General features: G+C 44.7%; 1 protein-coding gene across 9 annotated transcripts in view; it reads right to left on the bottom strand.

Moving 5' to 3' along the window:
* Window positions 1–3,252: 3,252 nt before the first annotated feature.
* Chd7 (chromodomain helicase DNA binding protein 7) overlaps window positions 3,253–13,439 on the bottom strand; it is a 181,525-nt gene continuing 171,338 nt past the window's right edge. For 7 of the 9 annotated variants that reach the window (XM_031366666.1, XM_031366675.1, XM_031366672.1 and 4 more), the window contains 6 exons: window positions 12,280–12,510; window positions 11,493–11,936; window positions 8,155–8,376; window positions 6,807–6,947; window positions 6,548–6,652; window positions 3,253–5,149 (listed from right to left, as the gene is read on the bottom strand). In XM_031366666.1, coding sequence (XP_031222526.1) covers window positions 4,232–5,149; window positions 6,548–6,652; window positions 6,807–6,947; window positions 8,155–8,376; window positions 11,493–11,936; window positions 12,280–12,510 — 2,061 coding nt within the window. In that variant the 3' untranslated portion in view covers window positions 3,253–4,231. The remainder of the gene's footprint in view (window positions 5,150–6,547; window positions 6,653–6,806; window positions 6,948–8,154; window positions 8,377–11,492; window positions 11,937–12,279; window positions 12,511–13,439) is intronic. The other 2 variants (XM_031366674.1, XM_031366673.1) reach the window with 2 other exon arrangements.

The following is a 13,439-nucleotide window of genomic DNA, read 5'->3' on the forward strand; positions in this document are numbered from 1 at the left end:
GGGAGGGACCTCTCCCTTCTCAGAGGTGGAGGAGGGAGGCCAATAAGATGTAAAGTGAATAAATAATGGAATAATAATAATTAAATTCTAAAGTTAGCTCAAAAATAATTTTCATTGTATTGTGAAAAAAATTTCATATTTCAATTTCCAATCTCTTTTGAAAAACCACTTATTGTGTGGCATTACAGAAAAAAAAACAAAAGAAAACAAAGAAAATATTCTTCATCTGTTGGCTTTATCTCTGGGTATACTTCAGGTGGTAATTCTGAAGAGTTCATTGAAATTATTCATTGAGTTAACTCTGAAGTATTTTCCAAGCCCACTGCTGAAACCCAAGGCTGTTGTTAGACCTACCTCCTACTCCCTTTTGCAAGCCCATATTTTTGTGCTACTGCCATATTGACCCTTAAAGGCATAAATCTCTCCCTTTCCTGGCTGGAGCCTTCCAATGACTTTCTTTAGTGCTTCGATGAAACCCGACCTCCCACTGGAACCATCCAGGCTCTATATGATATAACTTCACTTCCTAACTCTTCTGGAGAGATGTGCAATATTCCTTCCCACCCCAGAGCAGTCCCAGTTTAAGGTCACTGCACTGTTATTTCTTTTGCTCGGGAAATCCTGCAGCCATGTCTGCCCATTGTTTCTCAAAGTGTAGCTGAGTTTGGCTGGGCCCTCTGGAGACCTTCGTCTTCACCCATCTCATCTCGTTAAGTCTTCTTTGCTCCGCCAAATCATATGCCCACCAGCTTTCTACCAGGTAAGAAGCCCACCAGCAGGGGACCAGTCTTGTTTTTGTTTTCAGTTTTCTAACTTCTGCACCAAAGACTGCTTACATCTGAGTCCTCATTTCATTAGCACAGCCTTAAGGGCCTGGGCTTAGAGCGCTGGCCAAGCTTGGTTCCAACACCAGGCTCTATCATTTCAAACACTTGGTTTCTTTACACACTAGAAATACTTGGTGGTGGTGGTGGGGGCAACATCAATTCAAATTTCAACACACAAACAGGGGCTGAGAATTTCCAGTTTCCAGATCTAATTTCCCAGGCATCCTTTCTTGTGAAATGGCACACGCCTATTGTTGGCATCAGGATTGGCCCCCATTCCCTTCTCACCATCGGCTTCCCCTCCGACCCCCTTTATCTTCTCTTTATAAGAAAAAGGGAGGCATGATGGTATTAGGATCAGTTCTGAACCCAGTGATATCACACCTAGGCAACAGCGACCTGCACTGACCTGCACATCTGTTGCCAAGGCAACCGCCACCATATTCCCACTTGGTTCACCTCCCACCTGTACCTGCAAATGGCTACGTCACTATCCAAAGAAAAGAAAGGCCACTTTGACCTCTTTCTCTCTCTTCCTCCCTTTCTCCTTTACCACCACCTTTGCCCCTTTCTCCTATAATAAACCTCATACGGAACTGTTTGGCCTGGTGTGGTCTGTCTGGAGCCATGCTTCTAACACAACACCTGTGACCTCAGCATTTGGGAGGCAGAGGCAGGAGAGTGAGTATACCGCCAGCCTAGGCTGCACAAAGCCATTACCTCAGAAAGAAACTTGAAAAACTAAAAAGCATTTGTCTCAAGTTTCAGCCTCAGCTACTATGCAATTATGAAGAGGAATATATAAAGCACAGTAACACCAACAACTTTGGATTGCCCCCATATAATTTTCCTTTTGAAACCCAATGCAGTCCTTCAGGAGGGCCTGGTGGACCACAGTTCAGACTGTCGTCCAAAGCTTTGTGAGCCACTTACTTACCGTTTCTCGACTTCCCTTGCTGAATCAAGCACTGCAACAGTACCAACACTCTGGTGCCTCAAGTACAGCTCGGGGAAACACTGGCCAGCATTAGGCTGAATCGGAAATAGTTTCTCCGACAGACTAAAGATGTCATGACTTCTTTCCATTGAAAGAAATAAAACAGGTATTTTCCAATGTGGAAATCTGAATGACTTTGTGTAGTACAAAATGGGTGCTGATATTTCTAAGTTCAGAGTTCTTACTGCTGCCAAGCCACAGCCACCTCTGCTTTGAAGATCAACATCACTCTCAACACTCAGTGCTAGCAGGGACAGAGTCATGCTCTACCCTGTTCACAGAGGCTGACAAGGAACTTTGCAGTAAAGACAGAACTTTCGCAATAGAGCCTATTACAATAGGGCAGCTTATTAAACCAGCTCTCCCTACTGAAGTCTTTCCGTTGAACACTTACATTCTCTGCTTCGTGCAGAACTAGTTTCACTTCCATGGTCAAAAGTTGCCATTTCAGGAGGCGTTCCAAGGCACTTGCTTCCCAAGCACAGGCTGGTTAACCTTCAAGATTTAGCCAGTCTGGTAGCTTCACGTTGCTCCTCTTCCAGTTAAATGGGCATATTTTCATCTTGGATGCACAAGTCAGCTGGGATCTCACTGTCCAGAAGGAATTTAGATGGGCTGGCCTGCCCCATGTATAGGATAGCCTGTGTGCACACTGCTGTGTAAAGGGGGTGTAGGAAGGGAAAATGCATAATTCCATCTACATCACTGCTTTTTTAGGTGGAAATAGGATTTGCTCAAATGACATAAAAATAGGTCTTATAATTTAAACCTTATTGTAGAAAACAAATAAAGGGTTTAATAATCTAGTAGCCCTTGAAACTAGGTGAATGTGTGTGTGCGTGCACATGCACACATACATACACACAGACACACACACACACACATACACACGCTTAAGTGGGTCCATTTTAGTTCCACGTGGGTCTTTCCACACACTGGCTCTTGATATCAAGCTCTGGTCGGCAGGACACCAGAATGCCTTTGTGTCCCTTGCTGACACTACGACATTGTGTTTTTCTCCCATTATCCAAGGATAAATGACCTAGATAGTGTGCCTATTAAAGCCTCATTTTTCTTCTGCCCTTTTGTCTACTGTGTACCCCATTATCGCAGGCTGAACACATTTTCAGGATTCCTCCTCTCAGATGCCCTTTCAGGGGAGCAATAAGAGGTTTTTGTGTGTGTGTGTGTGTGTCTGCTGAGATATCTGGCATGGAATTACATGAAGGTGGTAATTCAAGGTTTTCCTCTCCATCTAGTGTTGGAGACAGCTAGTGTGGGTTACTAACAACTAATCTAGCATGAGGACATACTAAGCAAAGCATGAAAGGCAGAATGCTGTATTTGTAGCTATTGCGAATACAAAAAGTAAAATAAAATAATAAGAACACCAGTTCCCCTACACACTGCATTCTATAACTACATCTCTGCATATCATGGGTCACTTTTATTAAAAGCATCATTACTACAGTTGGCAGAAATTTACATTTTATCTTACATGATAGCAGTCTTCAGAGAAAAAAATAAAAGGACATCACAACAAAGAAAAACATTTACAAAGTCCTGTCTGTAAACTTCAAGGCTAGTTCAGAGCTGAGGTAATGCTGTTTTAGCTTTGTGGCTAAAGTAACAAAGTCCTTTAATTTAAAAAAAAAAAAAAAAAAAAAGGTACCTGATTCTCACTTTTCTCAGTCTTCTATTTACTCTTCTATTTATTTTGTTTAAACCAGTGCATCACAAGACCACAAGCCAATGGACTGCAGTTGTCTGGCAAGAACCCTCCCAGAAGTTAGTTTTCCAAAGGGACCCTTCACATTCAACAGCTGCCTTATTATTGCTGCGCCTCGGGACAGAGGCGTTCACACTAACGTGGAGATTGTCAGAGTGTATGGATGTGTGTATGCAAATGTGGGAACCCCCATAAAGTCAGAAAGGGAGACGAATGAGCAAGATATGATATGTACGGTAAATTTCATCTTGACCTTCACAGCAAAAAAAATTAAAATTAAAAAATTAAATATATAACTTCATACTTCCTGTGAGCCGCACTTCCTTCCACTAGTGCCGCTCTGTTACAAATTGCTCTTTATTATAATACCAGTGGTACCCAAAGAAAACAGCAGAGCATTATGTGAGTTTCCTTAAAGACATGATCCTTCCTAGGGATAATAAATAATGCACTGCACAATACTTAATGACCAAGATACCTTCGGACACACCTGCATAACATGACTTGGACTTTTTTCCTTTTTTTTCTTTTTTACTTTTTCTTTTTTTTTCTTTTCCTTTTTGCTACACTATGTTACAGAACAGCTTATAAAACTAGGTATGAACATTAACTGTGAGTGTAAACAGTAGGACTACCACCTGTCAACAGTTTTCAACACTTTCAGTGGAACTGCTGCTGTTACTCGTCATTTCCGTTGTTTTCTATCTCATCCCCGCCTTCGAGGGAGTCCAGCTCTTCACCCTGTGCAACCTCGTCTTCCAAGATGGAGGACTCTACAGTCTTGTCCAGGTTCTCCTCAGCATCGCTGCCTTCCAGGGTCTCTCCGTCTTTACAGGGGCCTCCCTCGGCCTTGTCAGCAGCCTTTTCTTCGCTGGCACCCACGGCGTTTTGGAGTCCCGCCAGTGCTGGGAAGCCAGGCAGTGTCAATCCCCCCAGTCCTGGAGGTAGAAACATAGATGGGTAGAAGAGGCCTGGGGCCATGGTGGACAGGAGGAAAGGGTTGAAGGCCAGCGGGTTGGAGGGCAATGCAGCCGGGGCAGTAGCAGCACCAACAGATCCGTTCGCAGAGTCAGCAGCCGAAACGGCGTCTGTGCTTTTCTCAGAGTCTCGGTTCTCATCTTCATTGTCGTTTCCTTTCTCTTCCACTTTTGAAGTGCCGTCCTCTGGCTCTCCTTGACTCGAAACAGTAGTGGTGTTTCCAGTAGCAGCTGAGAGAGGGTTGTTCAGCAGCCCGCCCAGGCCGAACACGTTGGGCAGGCCCGCCATCCCTGGCAGCATCAGGGGCAGCACTGCAGCGGGGCTCTTCGCATCGCCTCCGGCGGTGGCAGCTGTGGCCAGTCCTGGAGGGAAGCCCATGAGCCCTGCCAGCTGGAGAGACTGGAGGTTCTGGAGATTCTGCAGGCTTGTCAGGTCCATCCCAGCAAACAGGCTGTTCACCAACAGAGGGTTGATCCCTGAAGTAGAGGCGACAGCAGCAGCCGCTGCGGCTGCTCGGGCGATCTCACTCTTGGGCCTTCGTCCTCTCCTGCTGGCTCCTTCTCCTCGCACCACAGGCCCAGTGAGGAGCCGGTCAAACATTGACTCGGGAACAAATCCCTGGAGGACAGGGAAAGCAGACAACAGCTGTAGGGGCCGGGTCAGAGTACTTACTGCCAATGTGGGCCTCTTGGAGCTCCACACCAACATTCTAAATATGCAAGTAATTGTTTCCATTCTAAATGCTTAATGTGAGAACTTGGGAAAGCACAGGTCTTTTACTATTATGTTCCCTTACTGAATTGTGCTGAGTTGTAGAAAAAGCTGTTCAAGGCTACTCCACCACTGAAGTAAATGCCAAAGGAGCTGCATCCATAATTAACTTAAGGACCAACACAGCAGACAGTGGCTGCCAGTCCAGTGTAATCAGTATGTGATGTGCACATGTGCATCAGAAGCATCAAGCACAAACAACCTTTCATTTGTCAATTAATTGACAAATAAATATGCCAATGTTAAAAGGTTTTGTATGAAAGAAAAATGATAAGATGGTATCACCCAAGAGTTGCATAGACTATAAAACATTATATACACTGTTCGTTCTAGATTTTTCAAGTGTTGGTAAGAATAAGAAAAAAAACTGTAATAGTGTAGAAAAATTGAGTAAGTTAAATTCACATGTGAAACAACTCCCCCCCCCAGAAGCTACACCAAACCTGCATGTAAACATTTATAGTAATTCCAGTAATAATTTCACAAATGTGAAAAAGCCAGCGGTCTTTCCATGGGTGATGGACCAACACAAGGTAGCCAAGCATGGAAGAGCGCGCTGTACAGCAAGGAGGAGCAGACCTCTGGTCCATACTCCATCCTGGGTGACTGGAAAACATCCAGTGAAAGCCACAGTCTCGGGGTACGTAGTTCCCACTTCTGTTTTATCCAGTTTCAAAGGACTAGCCATTAGGAATGGCGACTGGACAGCAGTAGTCAGGCTGCAGAGGTGGGGTCAGATGTACAAGGGATAGGAAACTAGGTAGGTACCAGTTCACAAAACCGGGTCCCAACGCATGGCTAGGGGCAATTTATTGTACTATTTAAACAAATAAAACCAATAAGCATGCCACTAATTTGTCTTGAAAGAAATTGATAGTGATAAAATTTTATGCAGAATTACTATGTCTGTTTTAAAACTGGATATCACAGCTAATAATCTTAACATTCCCGCCCAGCACAAGCCCTATCTGGAAGATGCTGAGCAATTGGTTCCCTTGGAGTAAGTCCATGTCCAGGACTGGGAGTGGGTATGCCCACATGGTATTTTTAAATCAGAGCTGACAAATCAGCTCATTCCCAATTAATGATGTGTGTGTAAAATACAACACACTGGTGATGTAAGAAAATGATGCATTATGACAATTCTTTTAAGTTGGGAATAAGTCACAACTGAATAATTACTAGCCAATGGGACACTAAGCACCCAGGCACACAGTTTTATGTGGATCTCTTTTGTGTACTTACAGACTGCTTGACTATATCGGTCCAGTCTGGAGCAACTGCAAACTCAGGGTTCTCCTCCAGCCACCTGGGCAGGTCCTTCATCGGAGGGGCCATGGCTCCACCCATCTGGGAAGATGCATTTGGCGAACATCTGAACATCTGAACACCATGGAGGTTTCCCTTCCCTCTCCCCTCACCTCCCTCTTTCTGGCAGGAACACACACAGGTTCTAGAAGAAGTGCAATTTGCCACCCTCACCAGCCCCTTTTCCAGCATTTACCTTCTTCCCATTTCGTTTGTTAACAACAGGAACCCTTTCTTCTCCTGTCAAAGTGTTTATATCCAATTTATTAGGATTTCGACATCTATGTCGTTTTTGTTTCGGTTTCTGAAACGAGGAAAACAGCACATCTGCATTCTTCTGCAAAAGAAAGGGCGGTATTTAATGAGGCTGTATTTAGTATTGCCCCTCCTACAAATGCCTAAGAGAACAGGCCCAGGCACTGTGAAGTTTTAACAACCATTTGCACTTAGCAGAAACTGAACGTGTCTGAGAAAGAATCTCTCAGCACTGACTGGTCTAGAGAGTCTATTCAAAATTATTTTAAGATTTATTATTTTTGTGTATGGATATGAATGCTTTGTCTATATGTATGTATGTGCTCGGTGCCCTTGGAGGTCAGCGGAGAGCATCGGCTCTCTTGGTACTTGAGTTATAAATGGGTGCTGGGAACTGAATTCGGGTCTTCTGCAAGAGCAACAAGTACTCTTAACCAATGAGCCAACACTCCAGTTGTCTGACAATCTGTTTAAGTGAGACTCTCATTTAAAGTTTCTGTGAGGGGCTGAAAGTGTGACTGGGTGGCACAGCACCTAGACAGTGTCTGTGAGCACCTGGGTTCAGTCCTTGGCACCAGGAACAAAAGGGGACAAGGGTGTCTTCAGATATTTATGCAAATTTTAAAAGAAACTTTATGTAGTTCCTTCACTTATTTCTAGTCAGTGACATAAATGAAGCCAGAGATGATGACTACATGAGATTTCTGGCTTTGAGGTGTTATAAGCAGGGAGGCTGAAAGGTAGCTGCTGATAGCAAGAGAGGAGATGGCCCAAATTCAGTGAAAAAAGCATAAGATGTTCAAAAAATATTAATCACAAAAGCAGAGGAAGAGATCTGTGTTGTCAGCTGGAACGTGGTCTACTGGGCACACCACATGGAGTTAATGACTGATGCTTAGTGTAACACACAAGGGCTAGGTGCTTAAAAGAAATCTCTGGAGACAAGAGCTCTGTAGCTCTGGGATGGTCAGGCTTTCTCCGAAGGCCAAGGAAATGCACACAAGACTGTCTCTCCAAAGCCTAGACCTCTGGGAGCTAGACCCTGTGAGGGAAGTATGCTGGAGAAGTAGGAAAATGAGCAGCAGACATCTTCAAGTAACTGAGAGTGTCCTTCAGTCGGACAAACTACAACCAGTTTCTCTCATGCTGAAGTCACAGCAGAAATCTGGGGTACATGTAAACCTGCAGACATTCAAGCCAAAGACAGAGGGTGTCAAGAATTCGCTCAGATGAGAAGCAATTAGGCAGACCCAGTAAGGCTTCATAAGCCCAAGCTCTACAGTACTTACTGGTACATAACTCGGCATATCGACAGTGTAGGTGGGGTGCAGCTTCAGCCAGTCAACCAAGTCCTTGTTTTTAGGAGCATCTTCTCCCACCAGCCTAGTCCCATCTTCAAGGTTTATCACAGGGATCCGGGTGTCGGGGTCCAACTGTCCAGGAGAAGGAATGTTTCTTATTGGTGGGGTCTCTATATCTTCTTCAAAAGCTTTGGTCACCTCAGCATCCTCCTGCAGGAAGCAGACAGTGATCTGAATTGTTGTAGCATAAGATTCTGAGAATGCTCTACTCAAGGAAGATACTCCCTGCCCAAAGGGTCTTGCATCAAAAAGGGAGACGCTATCGGAAACAACGCTCATGTTAGGATGGCTCCCAGAATAGAAGACCACACTTCTAGACTCCTCAAAAGGTAGGAATAGTATCCTTCTGTAGGAAACTCAAAGCCTAGAGGGACGAGCAAGCCACTAGGACTATGGCGCCATGCTACATGGAGGTCTGAGCTAGAAGTGTGTGACAGGTGACCACTCAGGGACCCCTGGACACTGTGCCAACAAGCACCAGTTTATCAGTAACTAGCTTCTCAGTACTCAGAGAGCACAGTACAGCTCTGTTGGGAGAGCACCATTTTTTGTTAGGCAGGCGTGGAAACACCAGAGATTAGTACTCCACGATCACCCTGCCACTGGTCCTTAAATGCTGTGCTTTCAACATTCCAACATCCATTTCTCCATCCCCAGGGCTTTCTAAAGTGCAGTAAGCTCCACCCGGTTCAAGAGCTGTCATTAAGTCACACCCCGAGTTAGGCTCCCCGATGCCTTCAGGATAGCACCATATTCTTCAGCTTGGCACTCTAGGCTTTCCACACCTGCATCCCTACTTCATCATCATGTCCAAATCTTCCTCCTGACTTCATCAAACTTGCCAGCAAAAAAGGCCCCGATCTCAAAGCCAGACATGAAAGGTGCTCTCTCACCCCAGCACTTCCGCTCCAACAATATCTCTAACATTTAGTGACAGATAACAACCTTCCAGGATAATAACCTTCTCGCCTCCACGTCAAGCTCTCCTTGGGAGCACTGTGAGCATGCCTCAATCCTAGCACACATGTGTAGCTTTGATACATCACTAAGTTGGGTCCCCTTATGCAAAACATCTAAAACCAGGATTCATTTTCAATTTTGTAGTTTTTGAGTATTTGTATATACACTGTCAGACATCCTAGGGCTAGGATTCATGTCTAAACATGAATTCATTATATTTATATACATCTTTACCACATAGCCTTAAGCAGTTTTTATGCAATATTTTAATATAACTGATTTAAATTTCTTTAATTGATTATATGCATGGATGGATGCATGATCCATGTATATGTGTGTCTGTGTGTGTACAAATATGCATATGTATGTATCATGATGTATGTGGAGGTCAAAGAATAGCTTTGAGGAGTTGCTTCTCTTCTACCTTTATGCACTTCTGTTCCAGGATCAAAATGATATCACCTGTCTTGGGTGGTAAGTGCCTTTACATATTGAGTCATTTTGCCTGTTCTGCAGCTATGTTTTAACTGTGACCCTTCACATGAAGTCAATTGTGAGATTTTCTAGTTATTGGGTTCTATTGGTGCCCAAAAGTTCCAGAATTTGGAGCACTTTGAATGTTTTGATTGGGGAATACTCAAAAGTATACTTTTAGGTCACCTCACCCCAACACTGACTTTCTACAAATGTCCTGTCAAGTCAGGACTTTACTCTTCAAATCCCCATGCCTGGCACAGAAAACACAGTCACCATTTAGGTGATGCCAATGAAGGCACCCTCCTTCATGACTGCAGTGTGAGTTGAAATATGGAGGTGAAGCTGTGTTCAGCATACCTTACTCTCTATTGCTGATCAGCACAGCCATGCCAACTTAGCACGTTCTGTGCATTTTACTCACATACAAACCAGACTCAATACTGGGGAGATCTCCAATTAACAACATCTAATGGTTAAAAAAAAGTCCTTGAGAATACATTTCCTCCAACATCTACTAGAAGTTCCTGATGGGAGGTGTTGGCGCACCCCTCTAACCCCAGCACTGAGGAGGCAGAGGCAGGAAGATCTCTTGAGTTCTAGGCCCACCTGGTCTCCAAAGCAGTTCCAGGACAGCCAGGGAAGACAGACAAACCCTGCCTTGAAAAAGCAAAAATCCAAAGCACCAAAAAAGAGTTCTCATAGATTTATGTGACAACATTAAAGTTAACTCTTAGCCCATATGGAGTGTGCATGCTTTTGCTCACACCCCACTGTGTAGCTCAAATTTTCAAAGACTGACGTTTTGTTACTTTCCAAGTATGCCTTTTTTTCATTTAAAATTTTTATGCCTCTCTCTAGGCTCAATAACTGGTGCTGTGTATTGTGGCACAGACCTTTAACCCACTACTCAGGGTGGCAGAAGCAGGTGGTCTCTGTAAGCTGGAGGCCAGCCTGGGCTACAGTAAGATCCTGTCTTACAAGAAAGCTGGTCAAATAAAAGAGCTGGAAGAAGAAAAGATGGGGCCAGAACCCCCCCCAAAACTAGTGCCTCTATTTTAAAATCATAGCCTCCCCCTAGCCCCACAAAAACTTTCCTACTGCCTGTGGAAAGGCTCACAAAGTAGCCTTGCCCAAAGTGGCTCTATTGATTAGAGTTTCCAATCAATAGCTCAGGATATGAATTCCTTAACTCTTCATGGAGCCCATGTAACAGAGTTCTTGAGGGTAAAATTCTTGCATCAGAGAGTCAGGGGTCCCTTTTTGGGGTGATACAGTTAAGGCAGCTTGGAAAAGAGAATTTATTATACTGCATTTTACTTCCTTCTAATTAAAAATCCACTGACTTGTCCTCCAACTAGCAATGACGTGTCTCAGATTTGTAAAACACTAGGTACAGAGACCGAGAGCATTCCAAGCGACTAGCTAGGTACCTGAGGCCTGACACCAAGCATCTACACGAGTCTAACTGATCCTGGACCCCGGCACCAGCATTTCTAAGAGCAGAGGCTTTTCCCTCCTCAGGAATTCAGAGGTAACAACCATGTGCTCAGAAGAACATGGTTCTGCTTTATGCTATTCTTTCTAGAGCAATCAATATGTCAGAGCCTTGGGAAGAAGAAATCCTTGTGCTGCCCTTGGCTCAGGCTGAGTGAATGATCTGTACCAGTGATCAACAGTTTTCTGGCTCAGCACCGCTGAACTCATTGTGATTCTGTTTCTCTGGTGGAGGAAGCCAGCTTCAATGTGATATTGCTGAGAGGAGTGGGGTCAGCAGCCTAGGGCTGGCTGTGAGCAGGGGCAGACACTGTGGGAGCGAACACCCAACTTACTGCACTTAACGGCGTCCGTTTGTGGCTCATGAAAAGTAGGTCGAGGCCCTCCACGTTTTTCCTCCTGCCTCGCCTCCTCTTCACGGGGGGCTCGCCATCCACCAGGGAGCCATTGAGCATGTGCCTTGTAGGTGTGCGTGAAAGGCCTGCTTGGAGCAGCTCCATTTGAGTCTTAAAGGCATCAGACACTGGTGTGGAGACATTAGGCAAGATAAACTTTGAAGTAAGAGATGAAAAATTTGAGGTAGAGCTTGTTGCCTCTCTCGAGGCCTTTGATAAGTCCACAACTTTTTCTTGTCCATTTTCTGAGACCACCTGAGACTCTCGAAGCTGAGCGACCATCTCCATAAGGTTTCGCCTCTTGGCAGCTCTTTCAGCCTCGATTTCAACTTTCCTCCTCCTCCGCCGCCGCTGGCGAGGGACAGACAGGTTGAGGGCATCATCCTATTGAAAATTCCCAAGAGAACAGAGTTGTAATGAGCCATAATGCAATAGGGGCTGGCATTGGAAGAAATAAGCCCACTCTACAGTGGTGGCCACAGCTATGGCAATAGCTACCGTCCTATTTTAAAGTCTGACTAGTTGGCTGGGTATAGTAATGTGTGCCCGTGATTTCAGCTATATAACAGGCTGGGGGGCAGAAAAGTTATTTGAACCAGGAGTTTGAGGCTAATATGGGCAACACAATTAAACAGACATATAAAATCACGTCAGACTAGCGAGCACAAATCAGTTAAAATTCACAGAAATCTACCTTTACCCACTAAAGCCACCTGCTGTGCATTACCTTGGACAGCTGAGGAGATGGGGTGGCGATGTCCTCGCTTGCACTGATGCTGGCCTGGCTGACCATGGAGAGCTCAGCAAAGCTCCTCTTCTGCAGGGGACTGTCCACGGTGGAGGGCGGATAACCAGGGACGAGGCCCTGGAAGTCAAACATCTGGCGTCGATTTACTGGCCATTTGCCTTTCAGTACAGCTTCACAGATGTTGTCTAATCGGTTTATCATTACTCTGTCCTGAAGGGGGGGAAGAGTCACAGGAAATTTGTAACAAAGACCTATTTTAAATGACTGGATAAATATGTCCACCAAGATGCTGAAGAGCACAGAATGTTGAAAGGTCAATATATTGGGCTAAAGGAGCCTGGCAAGAAGTAAATAGACAAAATCCACCAGAACAGTTTGTTCTGAGGGCATGTTCTAGCTGCTCTAGTAAAGAAAAAGTACAACTTTCCACTATGTTTACTGACTGACACAAGGTAGGGAGCACACCAAGTAGACACCACCCTCAAATGTAAAAGCCTCAGATGGTAAAAGGAACTCATTCAGGCTTCACGAGCGCAGTGGGTTCCATGGAGCCTCTGCACTTGGCGTTTCAGTGGTCTGGCCCTTCAGAGCCACAGGCCAGAGTGCAGTGTGTCCCAGGAAGGGGGCCATCATTAGCGTCACTATTAATAAAGTTCAGCATTACGAAGTGGGCAGCAACTTAGGAACACCTAATGAATGTCAGTCTGGGTTCCTCACCTATTATCGCTCCAAATTTCACTGAAGCATGCACATTAAAATGTTCTAATTACAGCTCCTTAGACCAAGCTTCCATAGATCAATAGTGCCTGTGACTATAAACCTTTGACTGACTCTAGACTCAGTGTGGGAAATTAGTGTGACCAGGAACCAAGAAGACACAGGGAATGGGAAAAAAAAATCTCGTTGACAGTATACCCTTCACACAAAAATGTCACCTTCTTTTTAAGCCACGTTAACACCATTAAGGGTGGCCTGGGATGAATCACCTCAGTATGTCAAGGCACTTATGATGACTACTTCCTGCCTTGAGAAACACAGGCCCTAACGCACAGAGAACATTTTAAAGAATTATGCTTCTGAACCAAAGAGCAATTTTCCTTTGCCTTAAGTTACAGACAAGTGTCTGGGATGACTCAGAA

The sequence above is a fragment of the Mastomys coucha genome, unplaced genomic scaffold (genome assembly GCF_008632895.1).
Source record: "Mastomys coucha isolate ucsf_1 unplaced genomic scaffold, UCSF_Mcou_1 pScaffold14, whole genome shotgun sequence".
NCBI classification, from domain to species: Eukaryota; Metazoa; Chordata; class Mammalia; order Rodentia; family Muridae; genus Mastomys; species Mastomys coucha.